This window comes from Macrobrachium rosenbergii, chromosome 4, assembly GCF_040412425.1.
Source record: "Macrobrachium rosenbergii isolate ZJJX-2024 chromosome 4, ASM4041242v1, whole genome shotgun sequence".
Classification (NCBI taxonomy): Eukaryota; Metazoa; Arthropoda; class Malacostraca; order Decapoda; family Palaemonidae; genus Macrobrachium; species Macrobrachium rosenbergii.
In genome coordinates this window covers 39,128,355-39,144,098 of record NC_089744.1, presented here as the reverse complement: position 1 = coordinate 39,144,098, position 15,744 = coordinate 39,128,355, and the positions used below count along the sequence as shown (strand labels likewise).

The window sequence follows — 15,744 nt, the reverse complement described above, 5'->3', positions numbered from 1 at the left end:
ATATATCATTGTGTATGTCATTGTGACTTGGCAGTGTTGTCTTTGAGAAAGTCTTGGAAAGATGTGAGTTTAACCTTTTTTAAAAGTGAAGGTAATCTTTTGAAAGATTGATATAATCTTTAAACATATTTTTGTCTTAGTTAAATTGCTGTTGGTATATTTCCATTTTTGCATATTTCATTCTTATATGTCTGCATTATCATATTACTATAATTTTATAATTAGTGGTTTACAAAGTTTTGTGCTGGTGATTACTTAGCATTTTGTTAGTGCATACTTATTATTGAGATTTCAGAAAATATTTATGTGGATTCCAGTCAGTAATATTTTGGTGAACATTCGTGTTGAGTTTAGTTAATCAGGTATATGTTTAAAACTTGAGTGATAGTTAATGGTTTGAATCTTACTTAACCAAATTGCTTTCTTAATAAATTAAAGTTTTTTCAATTAAACTTGATTAAGAAATACTTAAATCTTACACTGTTATCAATTAATAGTAAATCTTTTTGAGATTGTGAACTCTGCATATAACTTTTGAACTTAAAAATAAATTTGTTTGTTTAAAGTTTTAAAAGCACAGCATTTCATTTTGACCACCAGTAATTACAGAAATTAATGAATGTGTGCAAGGTAAGTGATATATCTGTTTGTTCACCTGAGACTTATCTAGGTGAAACAGAACCAGGGAAACCGTTATAGTGTTTGCTGAAGTGATGCCCATTTTCCACCAGTCTGTTTATAGCTTGTTAGCTGTTACCTCACCCATAACTTGATAAAGTTACATTGATTTTCTCTAGAGATAAGTAAGTTTTATGGGATCACTGTACCTTTAGAGTATTCAGTCTTAATATATTTGTTATGAGGTTTCAAGTATCTGGTCGAAGTAAGGTAACTTTTTGGTATTATTATTTGTGTTTCAAGTGCTTGATCACTTCGTCAACATATATTTATATATATATATATATATATAATATATTATATTATTATTTGTGTAATAACCAGGTGCATGATTCACTTGGACTGTGAATATATATTATACAATCATATATATATATATATATATATATATATATATATATATATATATATATATATATATGTATGCATATATACATAATTTTATATAAACCATAATTTATATAAACCATATTCTCTTTTGGATAAGAACTGCAAACAAATAACAAATGACCACAGCAACATCTCCACATGTTTATTCTGGTGGCGTGAGTGGGGAGAGGAAAAGCTCGTTGCGAGGGAGTAACTGTTACTCGGCAGTCAAACAACTCTTGTGAGAGAGAGAGAGAGAGAGAGAGAGAGAGAGAGAGAGAGAGAGAGAGAGAGAGAGAGGTTGGGGGGGTGCTGCAAACGATAAACAAAGCAAAATCTAAGTTTTTATTTTGAGTGATAATGAGTTTGGTTGAAAGAATCAGCTGATCATTTTTCACCAATAAAGGAAAAAATTACTTATGGCGCTTCATTGGAAAGTTCTCAGGGATTGTTTGTAACGTGTAGTTTGACCCAAAACTAAATTCAAAGGCAGGGTATCCGTGTCAGCAATGACATATTTGCAGCTTCTATGCAGCTTTTTAATATCTGCTTTTGAAGCGATGACATTCTAGAATTCACAGAATGGAAGTCCTACTCCTCATCCTTATCTAATTATACTTTAACGAAATGACGTTAAATACAATTTTACTCACGAACATTTTACGTCCTCGCAATATGTATTTCATGTATCCAAGGATCTCCATCTGGTGTGTCGATGTCTACTTGTATGTTAGACAGGTACTAATCATAAAAACAGGGGCAATCACGCGGACATTTTTTAGGAATGTTTTGTATGGATAAATGAATATTACATTACACATTATACCATGAAACAATTCATAAAGCAGACTTGAAGCATTTATTGCATCTTCCTATCTGAGAGAATTAAGAAAATTTGACTGTACAGCCCAGTACTATGGATAACTGAACTGAAAAAAAGGTGTCAGCTCACGTTAGATAAGTTACTCCCTAATTACAGATGTGAATCACCAGATTACGGGGAGAGTCTGGCTATACATCTGGATACCTGACAAGTCGTGCTCTACCGTTTTTACTTTGTCCCTGAACAGTTAAATTTGCCTTTATTTTTTCTACACGAAAACATTGGCATGCCTAAAGAATAAAACCGCTCTTAAAAATTTCTAGAATGAAACTAGAACCTGTTTCTCTTGCGTATGACGTTTCAGTTTTTGTGCTCGAGAAGGGCATCCTTCAAAATCAAACAAATAATCCTCACATCTGTTGGCAATTGTGTTACACAATACACTCGAATAATGAAGCCGAGAATGATGCACGTCTCCCAGCACATTTTTTCGTATCACATCCAGCCGGAAACGGGATCGACGTGATGAAAAGGCCATCAATAAACTGACAATCTCTGTTTGTAACAGACTCGAATTACAGTACATCTGCTAAACCTGTTTACAATACAGAGTAATTTTATATTAATTTTAATATTTACTGATGTGCCTGTTAATGTCCTCGATGAATCATAAACCGTTTGTGTATCTGCTGTGCTTCTCTGAAGACAGTAAAGTATTCCAATTCCTGAAGTGTGATAACCATACATAGACGGAGTTTGCCATCAAACAACGACCCTAGAACTGTAGTACCCTGGTTAATTCTCTCCTATGCCAACTGCGTCACACTCCTTGGTAAACAAGTACACAAAACTAGTTTTTTTGCCTTTTTTTTCTCGCTACAGTTCTTATCGCATAGAGAGTCTTTGGAAGTCTTGGTCAGATTGTTAGATATTGACCATATTTAGTAGAGGTTTCGTTGTTTACCACTTACTTATTTGTCAATGAAATCTTATTGAATGAAACTGACATATATTCAGATTTTTACCTCGTTATTCTTAATGCATCAGAGCACTATAACTATATAATATATATATATATATATATATATATATATATATATATATATATATATATATATATATATATATATATATATATATATATATATATACAGTATATATATATATATATATATATATATATATATATATATATACAAATATATACATACATACATACATATACAAAATACATACATACACACACACATGTATATATATATATATATATATATATATATATATATATATATATATATATATATATATATATATATATTCATACTCAAATACATATGTATAAAGTCATTTACTGGAAATCACTTTTTCAAAATAAACACCCTCATTCTTTTCTTGCAAGACGACCTTTATACTTTCAAATTTTGTCATGCATTAAAAGTTCATATATTTTCTTCATTTGCGACAAAAACTGGAAACATATTGCATAAGTGTCTGGCAAACAACAGCAGACGCTACTCAAACAAAAGCCATTTAAAAAGGTCAAAGATAGCCTAATAAGTGACCGGCAAACTACCTTTCACAGTCACATGTCCTTACGTGCAAGGACGGTGATTCCGTGAATGGTTCATTTGATCTTTTCTTTTGATCTCTGAACACTTTTTATCCGAAGGGGAAACTGCGCGATTATAACAGAACTGGATCGTGACTTAAAAAAAAATTTATAGGGATACAAATAAACGAATAAACTCATACGTGAGTGAGTTCTTTCTTACAATAAATTAGATTCAATGAAAAAAGATCATAACTGAAAGTGAAGCAGATAGAAGTTACAGGTAATTAAATAACATTAAAAAGAAGATCGGCTTGCTGTCAGCGGACAGCAACGTACAGGAAGGGAACAATTGATTTTTAAGAATCCTGTTCTTGGATATTCACTGGCATCATCTTACCTTGCAAGGACGTCAGTATACATTCTTAAATAAGTTACAGTTGGCTTTTATGTCTGGAATCTTCTGTTTTGTTAATTTTTCATCTTAATACTCTTAATACATCTTAAAACCCATTGGATGGTTATCCATCAAAAGCTTGGTACATTCGTCACGTGACAATGATTGGATTGGAATCACTCAGCAAACAGCCACAATGAGGTACTGATACTGGCTATGCATTTACCACATAACTGTCCTTCACAAGCTTTTTCAATATGGCAAGAATATCCAGAATTAAATACTCATACCTAATTCAACATTAGACAACTTAGCATACGCCACAGACTTACCTCTTCGCTCTTGCTCAACAGGTGTTAGCGGCCGTGTCTGTCTCAATCGGATCCATGGCAGTTGGTTTCAGCGCTGGGTACACGTCTCCAGCTTTGGCCTCAATGGCTAGCGACAACGCAACCTTCTCTGTCACAGAGGAGGAGAAATCCTGGATTGGGTCCCTTATGCCCCTCAGTGCTCTCACTGGCAGTATTATTGGCGGGTATTTCATAGATGCCCTAGGAAGGAAAATGGTAATCTTACTGTGTGGACCGCCATTCATTCTAGGTAAGCCCACTGGTTTCTTAAGTCAAAGTTTTAGATTTTTCAAGATTATTCCATTGGTTACCTTCTGATGGTTATGTAATTATTAGATACCAAAAACATTGCTTGGAAGTACAGTTATCAAGATATTTAAAAAGCTTATCATGAAATGAATTTCAAGTCTTAGATATACCACACCTGAATACTGATGGGAACTTCTATATGCAATAAACTTGGCTTAACAGTTTTCAAAATAGTACGACTGAAGTCAAGAGTTAAAGGTTTTTCTGATGTAAGAAAGTTCAGCTAATCTGCTTTTCAACTAAAATCTGAAAATTATATCACGTGTAATGGGCTTGGCTTGTATCAGGCCTTAATATAAATATCCACTTTGTTGTCGTGACTGCCTATTCTGTTCAACTGTTTAAATATCAATTATGCTTTGCACTAAAAAACTAACAGGCTTATTTATAAATAACACAAATTACCTCAAATTCATTAAAAACGTCAATCGTTGTGACCAGTACCGCTCAACCATCAAGTACACAGTAACAGTGGAATTAATATTGCAGCTTGGCTGTTGATTGGGTCAGCTGTGAACATCTGGATGATCTACGTTGGTCGGGCCATTGGAGGCTTCTGTATCGGTCTCTTGACTCTCACTCTTCCTGTCTACTTAGGTGAAACCATACAACCTGAAATAAGAGGAATTTTAGGTCTTCTTCCAACTACTATTGGCAATGGAGGTAAGTGAAAGGATCTTAATTTTGTATGATTTCTATCCAAATTTCTTATCGTAGGATGTGAAGTTTGCTTTGTAGTTTTGAGTGTATGAAGTTTAGGCTCTCAAGCCAAGCACTGGGGCACTTTTGTCTATTCAGCGTTTAAGGCACTGAAAAATCAGGGAGCTGGAGTGGTTGGACAGTAAGATAAAGAGATTAAGAAAATAAAGGAGCTGGAGTACAGTGATCTACAGGTGAAAATTGGAGAAAACCCCACATTTCCAGTAAGAAGTAATAATTAGGCAGGCTGGACACCAAGACTGAAATGATGAAGCAGAAATGGATATAAAAGTAAAAGGCCAAAAAGAGAGTGCGGCAAAGGGCTGAAGGGACGCTGCAAACACCCTTTAGTAATGCGTACAGTGCACCAAGTGAGGATCACTCCCGGCACTAAACCCCTGTTCTGCTTTGTAAGAGTTCATTGCTCTGGTTACTAAGATAGGTTCCCTCTCATGTGGTTATATCTAGGGGTGATGTATTTATATGGTAAATTTAAAAGTTTTCTCAAAGAGAGAAAGGATTAAATTGACCTGTTATTACATAAGTTTAACCACACCAAGGAGCACTAACAGTGGTTACTGAAAAAATGTCTTCGTTTTAGTATGAATAGCTTTTGAACAGTCAACTGTCTATGGGGAGAATCTTGGACTGGTTACACCTGTGTGCTAAGTATTTAGCCAAATGAATTCTGTATCAAGATATTGTATTAGTTATACCTCAAACTGAAGAATGTTCAACTAGATAAAAGTTTTCACAAAGAATCTTTGAGTAGCTGTACCTCATTGTGAAGAATCCAAAAGTGATCATAAAAGAATATTGATTAGCCTGTATCTGTGAGAAATTCTTTAACCAGCAAAAAAAAAGGGCATCGTAAAGAATCTTTGATCTACTAAACCTAAGTGGGGAGAAACCTTAACTAGCCAGAAGTCTATACAAAGGATCTTTGATGAGCTATACCTCAGCTGAAGAATGTTTGTTTAACCAAAAGTCTTCATAAGCAATCATTAATAAGATGCTCCACTATGTGAGAAGCTTTTAAACTACCAAAATCTTTGGGTGAAGAGTCTGACTAGTTCTACCTCAGTTTAAAGAATCGTTAACCAGCAGAGTTCTACTTAAATATTCTATAATTAAGTTAAAACTCAGAGTGGGCATTCTTCAACGTAGCCAAATCTATACCTAAAGACATTTCAGTTAGCCATGTTTACATCTGAATTATCTTCAACTGGCCAACTGAGTGACTGAAAAGTCTCTGATAATCTAATAAGGGTATTTTAAAAATGCACAAAGGAAAATAATAATAATAATAATAATAATAATAATAATAATAATAATAATAATAATAATAATGGAGTTCATCCTGTTTCAGCAGTTAGATGAATATGGCAATAACTGCTGTCTTGCTTTTCTTACCAGATATAATGGCAAAAACAAAAACAAAATCAATATACTATAATAATGCCACAAAAATTAGCACTGAATCAGGAATTCAAGGCTAGTGCACTGAACACGAATTACATCATTTAACCTATTTTTCTCTCACCAGGTATCTTGATATGTTACCTTGTCGGTTCCTACGTGAACTGGTGGTGGCTGGCATATGTGGGTGCTATCATTCCTGTAGTTTTCACTACTTTGATGTGTTTTGTACCCGAAACACCAAGATGGTACATCTCCAAAGGTAAGATACAGAGATTTGTTTGAAAACTTGTCATGAAAATAACATCCCTAACATCAAACGTCAAGAAATCTCAAAGGAGAATCCATATTGTTTGTACTTAGGCTAAAGTTCAAATTACTGGCTGTGGGAAGGTGATTTGCTACTGTGACGAAGTGCCCAGAGTCTGATCTTCAAATTAAACCTGGTATCTAAGTGCTTGATATTTGATTACCAAACTTACCATTTATCCGATAATTATAGTTACCTCACGACAGCCAGACACCTGAACCCTTATCACACATACAAAACGACTGATTTCTGTAAAGGCAACAGTGATCCCTTATAAAACTTATCAATCATGAAAGAAAGCAGAATAGGTTCACTGAAACAGGTGTGAGGCAAAATCAAAGGGCATCACTCCAATAACATCATAAAAGTCAAGTGTTTTTATTTCCCTTGTTCGAGCTCACTTTAATTACTTGAAGGAAAACATCTCACTTACCACTCTATATCTAATTCAAAGCAAAATTACTGGTGGGTCAATATATGAAACTCTGATATAACTTTTAAATACAAAAATTTATTTCTAAATTTAAAGATTATACATGACATTAACAGTCTCAGAGAAATTTATATTACTTGAAAACAAAACAAAATTGGATTAGATCTGAATTAATCATCAGTCAAAATTAAATCGGAAATTAATTTATCAATTAATAAAAAAATTATTCAAGTAAAATTTAAATTGTTAAGTAACAAAATTTGACTGAAAGGAAATACAAGTAAATTAATTCCAAAGTGTTAAACAAAATAAGGTAATTAAATCAATCAAACAAAAATGTGGACACAAAAGACAGAAATATACTCTGCAAAAAAATTAAATATAGAAAATGTAAAGCAAAGCATTAAGGCAATAGCAAACATACCACATATATGTAAAACTCTTCAAAAGATAAGGCATAAAACATACAACCTGTAAAAAGTATTAAAAAGGGAAAAAGTAGCTTTGCATATAATCACTGTTAATATTATTTTTAGTGCACTAAAAACCCAATAATTATGTTACAATACCTTGGTACCAATTCCTTCGTGTTAACGAGGCGCTGTTACATACACTTAATAAAATACACTGTTCAGATGACTCAGACACATTTACTAAGGAATTAAACAGTCAAAAGTAACGAGTGACCCTTGTCTACCAAAGTTATCAATTACGTTACAACAGGACATACGAAGTCCCGAGAGAGAGAGAGAGAGAGAGAGAGAGCGCGAAATCACAGCTCCTTCCCGCATGGATAATGGTCTCTCAATGAGTATGTGGGCGGGTTTTAGACGAGATTTTTATTTTAAAAACCCTTTAAAAACGATAATTAGAGAGAAAGTGGAATTACAGTTAATAATAATATTTATCATTACATAGTTTCAGAACAAAAGAATCTCTAGTTACTATAATAAAATGAAAGATATCGTCTCATGGAAAATTCCTGAATGATGTTAGGCAACTTGCATCATAGAATTTTATACCCAACAGTGTTTTGATCAAGATGATCGAGTCATATAGGAATGCGTTACTTCAGCAGTTTTGAATATTGACTAAACTGGTCACCTCTTTATAGACAACAACCACTCTCTGTCTCTCTCCACGCCACACATCGTCCTTATAAACCATACTGGGTTTAATAACATTGACTTTACACTAACTCTGTTATGGCATTTGCGCATCTGAATACAAAATTATACAGTACACAACAATACACACATACACACCATGATTAAGGGGAGATTACTGCATTGTGAAAACCACAGCATAAGACTACGAATACTGGAAATCACACACAAGTAAATCCAGTGAGGATATTTTTAAGCTTTATTTAAAACACCCTTAGTTATTTTGACAGCAATAAGCCTGCTCACTATCAGCTATTAACTTGAGTATTGGATTCAACTTCCTTGTAATAAATAAGATATTTCTGGTTGTAATAACGTAAAGAATGGAACCATGTAACGTGTACACAGAATGACAGGAAATGCCATATATTCTTTACTCAAATACTACTGTATTTTCTGATTAGCTGCATGACGAAGGATACACCGATAACTAAGGTACTGTATTTATAATGATACTGCATTCCATTACATCATTTGCAGTTGTAAATATAAACCCTTTCCACTGTGCACTTTTATGTAAAATAACTTATATTTAGGCATGCAACATCATATTTTCACTTTTTTTCTTTTGCAAATGCGATATCTGTTCTTGACAGACCGAGTGGATGATGCAGAGAGATCCCTTCAATGGTTGCGTGGCTCAGCTGCTGATGTAGAGTTCGAACTGGGTGCCATCCAAGAAAATTACGAACTAGCAAAACAGGAATCTTCTTCTTTCAAGGACATCCTGAGCAAACAATACGCACGTCCGTTTCTCCTTTCCACGGGCCTCATGCTCTTCCAGCAACTCTCCGGTATTAATGCTGTCATCTTCTACACAGTAGACATTTTTGAAATGTCAGGGTCGTCCATTAGCGGCCACCTTTCAACCATCATTGTTGGAGTTGTCAATCTGCTGTCAACATTTGTGGCTAACTCTGTCATTGACAAACTTGGTAGGAAGATCTTGCTGTATGCTTCCAGCGGATTGATGGTCGTGTCCCTAGTGTCCCTCGGGTCATTCTTCTATATTAAGGTATGTCACGGTGCCCGTAATCTTTATGTTTTAGTTAGAACCTTTGACTGTTCTGTAAAGCTTAGGAAAACCTATATTTAATTAGGTGAACCTTGTAAGTACAATAACATAGCTAAAAGATTAGGGGGGGTTCTTCAAACAACCCCAAGACATACGTACACAGTCACATGCTACAGTACCCTATGAAACTCATGAATGCATATATATTCCAAATGATGGTTTAGAGATAAGAAAGGAGCTGAATTTATTTTGAATTTGAAAATAATTCCTAATTATTAAATATCAAAAACACTTTTACTATATATTCAGTAATACAAAATTTTCTCTTACAGTCCTATGCAGAAAACTTCCCTTCTACGGAGGAAGGTTACGCTGAGTGGCAAGAATCAGTTGCAAATCTATCATGGCTCCCTCTGGTGAGTTTCATGGTATATGTGATAGCCTTCTCCTTGGGTTGGGGGCCGATTCCCTGGCTCTTCATGGGAGAAGCCCTGCCTGCCAAGATTAGAGGTCCTGCAGCATCACTGGTTACAGCTTTGAACTGGTCTTGCACATTTATCATTACCAAAACCTTCCCGGGCCTTCTTAAAGCTATCGGCCCCTCCAGTGTATTCTTCATGTTCACTGGTATAATGACACTGGGTTCCCTGTACACAATCTTCTTTGTTCCGGAAACTCGCGGCAAGACTCTTGAAGAAATTGAGGAAGAGCTGTCTGGAAGGAAGATGAGGAGGAACAGAAAAATTAGCACAACTTCGGGACTATTCATGAAGTAGAGATTCGATCCCTGTCCCCAGTGTGTTTATTTGAGTTCACTGAAGATGCTGGTCATGCCTGGCCTATGTGATTGCATCACTCAGCAGACCTTCATCAAAGTCACTATCTAAGGGATTTAATTCAGAATTCAGTCCTTAACGATGATGGCACTTACTGCCCTTTCTGTAACTCATGTGAAGGTCTTGATACTGTATGTTGCTAGCTTTCCGGACCCTGATGCTAGCTACTCAGTCTACAAAAGACTTTCTACGATGTCAAACTGAATCTTAAAGAGTGAGTTGATTCTGCTTAAGTACATGGGCTTTTCAATGCCATTAATCGAGTCTTACAGCAAGGCTGAAACAAATGCATTGTTCTAGTAACAGGACATTTGAAGCAAAGACATTTACCTGAATTTAGCATCCCTGAGGTGACCTAATCTCTTCAGCTGTGTTACAAGTACTGACATCAAAGAATCAGTGCGGTAACAACCACCTACTGAATTCGTTCTGATCATTCAAAAAAGACACCTGTAACTAGCTATTATGACGTTCTTATAAGGTGGCTTTTTTGAATTTTTGGGCGGAACTAGTGTCACTAGTGGCAATTCGCAAGAAGAAAAAACCCTCTATGTTTTAATGTTTTTAAATGCGCAGTTAGACTAAAATGCCCATTTGTAATGAAGAAGGGGACGAATGAACAACTGCACACCCTAATACTGTATAATGAAGTCAAACAATTAAAGTTTACCTACTAAAGTGCCATAAATTTATGAAAATACATTCCATTTTAATTACATGGGAACTGTCCTCAAGAAAAGTTTAATTTTTAGTGCAACACAGAACAACTGGTTGAATTTAAGACTCAAGCTATTGATTTTCTTTATTTTGTTCACCATATGAAATGCAACAAGGCTTCATAAAGGATGACTGATGTGCATATAAATGAAATCCATTTTCATTGGAAAACTAAGTGCTTGTTTATTGCTCGACAGGAAACAGACTGGGTAAGCTAAGGGGGAAATATAAAAACTCGGTACCCTGGAACTGACTTTGAGGTTTGTAACAATCCTCAAGAATTCGCTGCAAATAAAGATAAAAAGCACGTCACTAAAGCCTCAAGAAATAGAAGCCAGGCTGATTTAGTGTGCATGGTAATTACAAGGCTGATTTTTTTTTTGTGTATTCTACTCTAACTCTGTTTTAAGCTTTGATTTTTTATGATACTACACATGTTAACTATGACAGTTATATGTACAGTATATTATTGCAAATAAATTTTTTTTTATGCTTTTAAACATATGGCACTGTAAATGAACTGTCGTTATGCTATGGATTCATTATCTTAGTCTACAAAAGAAATATATTTTAAAGATATAATGCAATGCTATCTTGGAATCTTGAAGGAATCTTGAAGGCACCGAATGATCAAAGAGGTTGGTACGCTCGAATAATACATATTTCTCGGCAAAAGACACTTTTGCTCTTACTGTAATAATAAATTACCATTTCTCCCAGAAAATTATAAAGAAATCGGAAAGATTTTCATCCCATTTACCTAGAAGCTTTGAGAAATTCACGTAGCGTCAGCCAGAAGTATAACATTGGTGGAAAAATACACGACGTAAAAGATATTCAAATGACCTCTAGAAATTTTTCTTTATAGCGACTGAGGTCAGATTAAAGGGGCGTGATCACAGAATTCTCCTGAAACGCTACACTTTTGGTATATATAACAATGTGTCATCTGTGTTTTTTTACGAATAGAAAAGGGCAAGTCTACAGTCCTATTAGGTAAAAAATGCCGATCTTAAAATTTTCATAATTATAACAAGTACTACTGGTATGCTCTTCGATAATTTAATCATTAGGTGACCAAAAACACAGTAAGAATGTTTGTTGGTACGTATTTCAGGTAAACAAGGACCTCAAACATGGAGATGAGGATAACGGGATTCTTATGACATCTAAAAAAGAGAAATGTTTTTTTAGAACATCAAGAATTTAAGAACAGAATTTAGACTAAGAATGTGCCTTAATCTTTAAGAGTACGAGAAAGCAGTGACAATTCCTTTGAAATATGAGTCATGCAGTCAACACCATCTCAACATTCTTTTGAAAAACTTAAATTCAGCAACTTATAAAAGAACTGGAAACACTCTTTACATTTACACCATCTCCCGTCCAGCTACAAAGCGAGGTTTACTGGGTGCACGGCTGGTTGTTTAAAAAAATGGACTTGGCTGACCAAAATTCAACTAAAATTTTTATGGTAATGAGTCTATTTGGCTTAGTCGAACTGTAAGGCCCCAAAAATTGACCCTCATTTATTTCAGCATTTTTTTTATACTAAATAATTTTTCTACAAAAATGTTTGTATTACATATATTGGAATGTGTAAACTTATAAGTATGCTAACATGCATAAACGAACAACCGTAAAAAACTGTATGCCTGCCATTTTTTTGACACAAAAGGTACACATGTAAGTACACAGAATAGCATAAAACTATTAATAATTTCAGTGCATCCATTTCTTTCATAGATTTAGTGATTTTGTGCCATATGTAGCAAATGTAACTTGACATGACGCTGTAATGTGATATTTGTTGTGCAGAATCTTTTGAAATACATTTTAAAGATTTAGTCTAAGTCTGTCATTCTTCTGTTTCTCTGGATACCTAAAATTTGCTGTGGTAACAAGAAGTAATTTTGATATTGAAAAAATCAAACCTTTACGCCGTTTTCAAGATTTTGTTAACCATGTTGTCAAGGATATGATGAAATAAAAGCTTGCGAAAATAATTTTTTATCAAAATATCAAAATCTTGCAAAAGATTAAGTGAGAGTGGCTTTCCCAAGGTATGGAGGGAAGAAATGTTTACGCAGGGGTTTCATCAACAATGGTTTTTCAAAGATTTGGTACGAGACGTTTTTCGCAAGAACTTAATGTTAAATGGTTTTCCAAGGATTTGATGGGGAAAGATTTTTTCCAACGATTTTATGAAGGTAATTTTCTCCGATTGCTTGGTGAAAAGTTTATCTGATGAAAAATAAGTTTTTTCTAGAAATAGAACTTTAATGTCAGATGAGTCTTTTTTCCAAGGATTTGATATAAACAGTTTTTCAACTGAGGACTTATTGAGAAAAGTGGGGCAGTTTTTCTGAAGAATTAGTGACTGGTGTTTCCATAAGTATGATAAGACGTATTATGATAATTTACGAAGAACAAAGTATTCTCAGCTTTGGTTTAAGAAATTCCTCTCGTGAACTCATGATAAGTTTTTATTTCTAAGTACTTAATGAGTACCCTCTTCACAAATAGTCGTTTAGGGTTTACTGGAGGAATGTTTGTCATCTAGGAGCGTTCAAGAGCCAAATGTAGTTCTAAGGGAGTTTAAAGTATAAGTTTGAGGATTTACTGAGATTACTTTTCTCAGTGATTCAGAGTAGAGGACATTCAAAGAAATGTAAAGTGTATGGATAATTTTACAGACTTCGATATTCACTCGAGAACTGTAAACTGCAGAAACTTGTTATATAAAGTGGCTAAGTTCCATAATCTTATAAGTAAACAGTGAAAAAATTAAGTCACATCTTCCCTTTCTAAGATAGAATAACCATGTTGTTATAGGCCAAATGTGAAGCTTTCGAGCTTCCTTTTCCAAAAAGCTTGGCGGACGGATTTCGTTTACAGCTATAACTGCGGTTTTCATACCACAAGAGTCTATGGCAGATACTCTTATACTCAAAAAACCTCTCTGGAACTTCCACGCAGAGCAAAAGCTCACTGGAGAGTACGAAATTAAGATGGTGAGTCATTAACAGTAAGAGATGAAGTAAAGTGCACTGCTGTCTTATGTAGGAAATGCAGTATTATATAAATAGATATATAGATTATGGGATTTAGACCAAAGGCCAAGCGCTGTGACCTATGAGGTCATTCAGCGCTGAAACGGAACTTGACAGTAAGAAGGATTGAAAGGTGTAACAGGAGGTAAACCTCGCAGTTGCACTATGAAACAATTGTTGTAGAGGGTGGAAAGTCAGATGGAAGAAAAAGAATATGAATGGAGATACAGTAAAAAGAAAGACAGAGGTTGCAGCTAGTGGCCGAAGAGGCACTGCAAATATCCTTAAGTAATGCCTACGGTGCACCACGTGAGGTGCACTGATGGCACTACTCACCACGGGGTTGCAGTGTTATATATACCTGTAAAATAACTATTCCATAAAATGTTCATCGGTGACCCCACGGCATCGTTGAATGACAAGTGGGAAACCCGATGGATCGTTCCACTCCCTATTTGAGCTCTTGCAAGGCTTGTATGGATTTCAAGTAGGCTTACACCTTGGCTATTAATAGGCATGTAAATTATGTGATTATTTATATAACTAACACTTTCTTAGGCATGTTGTAACTTTTCACAGCAAGTACTTTAAATACTGTCACTGTCACCGTCACAGTGGCGTGGCTAAACTTTTCCATTAATTTATCGCTTTCAGGAGTCAGCCGACGACAGAGGCCACATTGTGGGAAACATTATCACTTACACTGCTAAATATAGGGATAACGTCACGCAACAATATTTATACAGACAGATTTGACTTTGAAATCGTCCTTCTGTGATGCGACCTCCTCTTAAGAAAAACGACTTATTACTTTGAGATGGTACCACAAGTATAAAATCCTTCTGTATAATATCGCACGGGGTCTTCACCTTATTCATAGGCTAGTTTTTGTTCTCTACACATCTATGAAACCACGATTATACAAAACTCAAACTACTATACAGAACTTGAAACGATGAGAAACGGATTTTCTTTAAAATTACATACTGTCGATAAAAAAAGAAAGATCTTTAGATGTCACTTGGGTTTGTCACGTTTTTTACTATTTTCATTTTTGCAAATAGAACAAACTGTAATGATGGTGAATTACTACCGATTTCGTGTTTACTCGTTGTATCAAGTAATTAGCACTGACGCTTGGTAAACGGAGCTAAGAGTAGAGCCATCCTTCTAAAATCAAGGATACTGATTTGCGATCCTGTTGCTTTTGGGGGACAATGCTCAAATCAGTACCTTGTATAAACAATTGAAAAATGCGCAATCGAGTTTTCTGTACAGCGTATAATGCTGTATGAAACTCTCAGCCGCGACCCGTGAAACTTTCATCCAGGGACCGGTGGTGGCCTGTGTTGTTGGGAGCTATAGCGGTGCCAGACGCACGATCATGGCTAACTTTAACCTTATATAAAATAAGAACTACTGAGGCTAGAGGGCTGCAATTTGGTATGTTTGATGACTGGAGGGTGGATGATCAACATACCAATTTGCTACACTCTAGCCTCATGAGATTTTAAGATCTGAGGGCGGATATAAAAAGTGCGCACAAAAAGTGCAGATGGACAGACAAATAGCCATCTCAACAGTTTTCTTTTACAGAAAACTAAAAACAACGAACCCATTT

At 35.0% G+C, this 15,744-nt stretch overlaps 1 protein-coding gene across 1 annotated transcript in view; it reads left to right on the top strand.

Moving 5' to 3' along the window:
* Positions 1-12,918, top strand: part of LOC136832813 (facilitated trehalose transporter Tret1-like) — a 52,212-nt gene extending 39,294 nt beyond the window's left edge. Inside the window, exons 2-6 of the mRNA XM_067094423.1 lie at positions 4,170-4,416; positions 4,965-5,138; positions 6,721-6,855; positions 9,099-9,517; positions 9,850-12,918. Coding sequence (XP_066950524.1) covers positions 4,170-4,416; positions 4,965-5,138; positions 6,721-6,855; positions 9,099-9,517; positions 9,850-10,293 — 1,419 coding nt within the window. The 3' untranslated portion in view covers positions 10,294-12,918. The remainder of the gene's footprint in view (positions 1-4,169; positions 4,417-4,964; positions 5,139-6,720; positions 6,856-9,098; positions 9,518-9,849) is intronic.
* Positions 12,919-15,744: the final 2,826 nt, after the last annotated feature.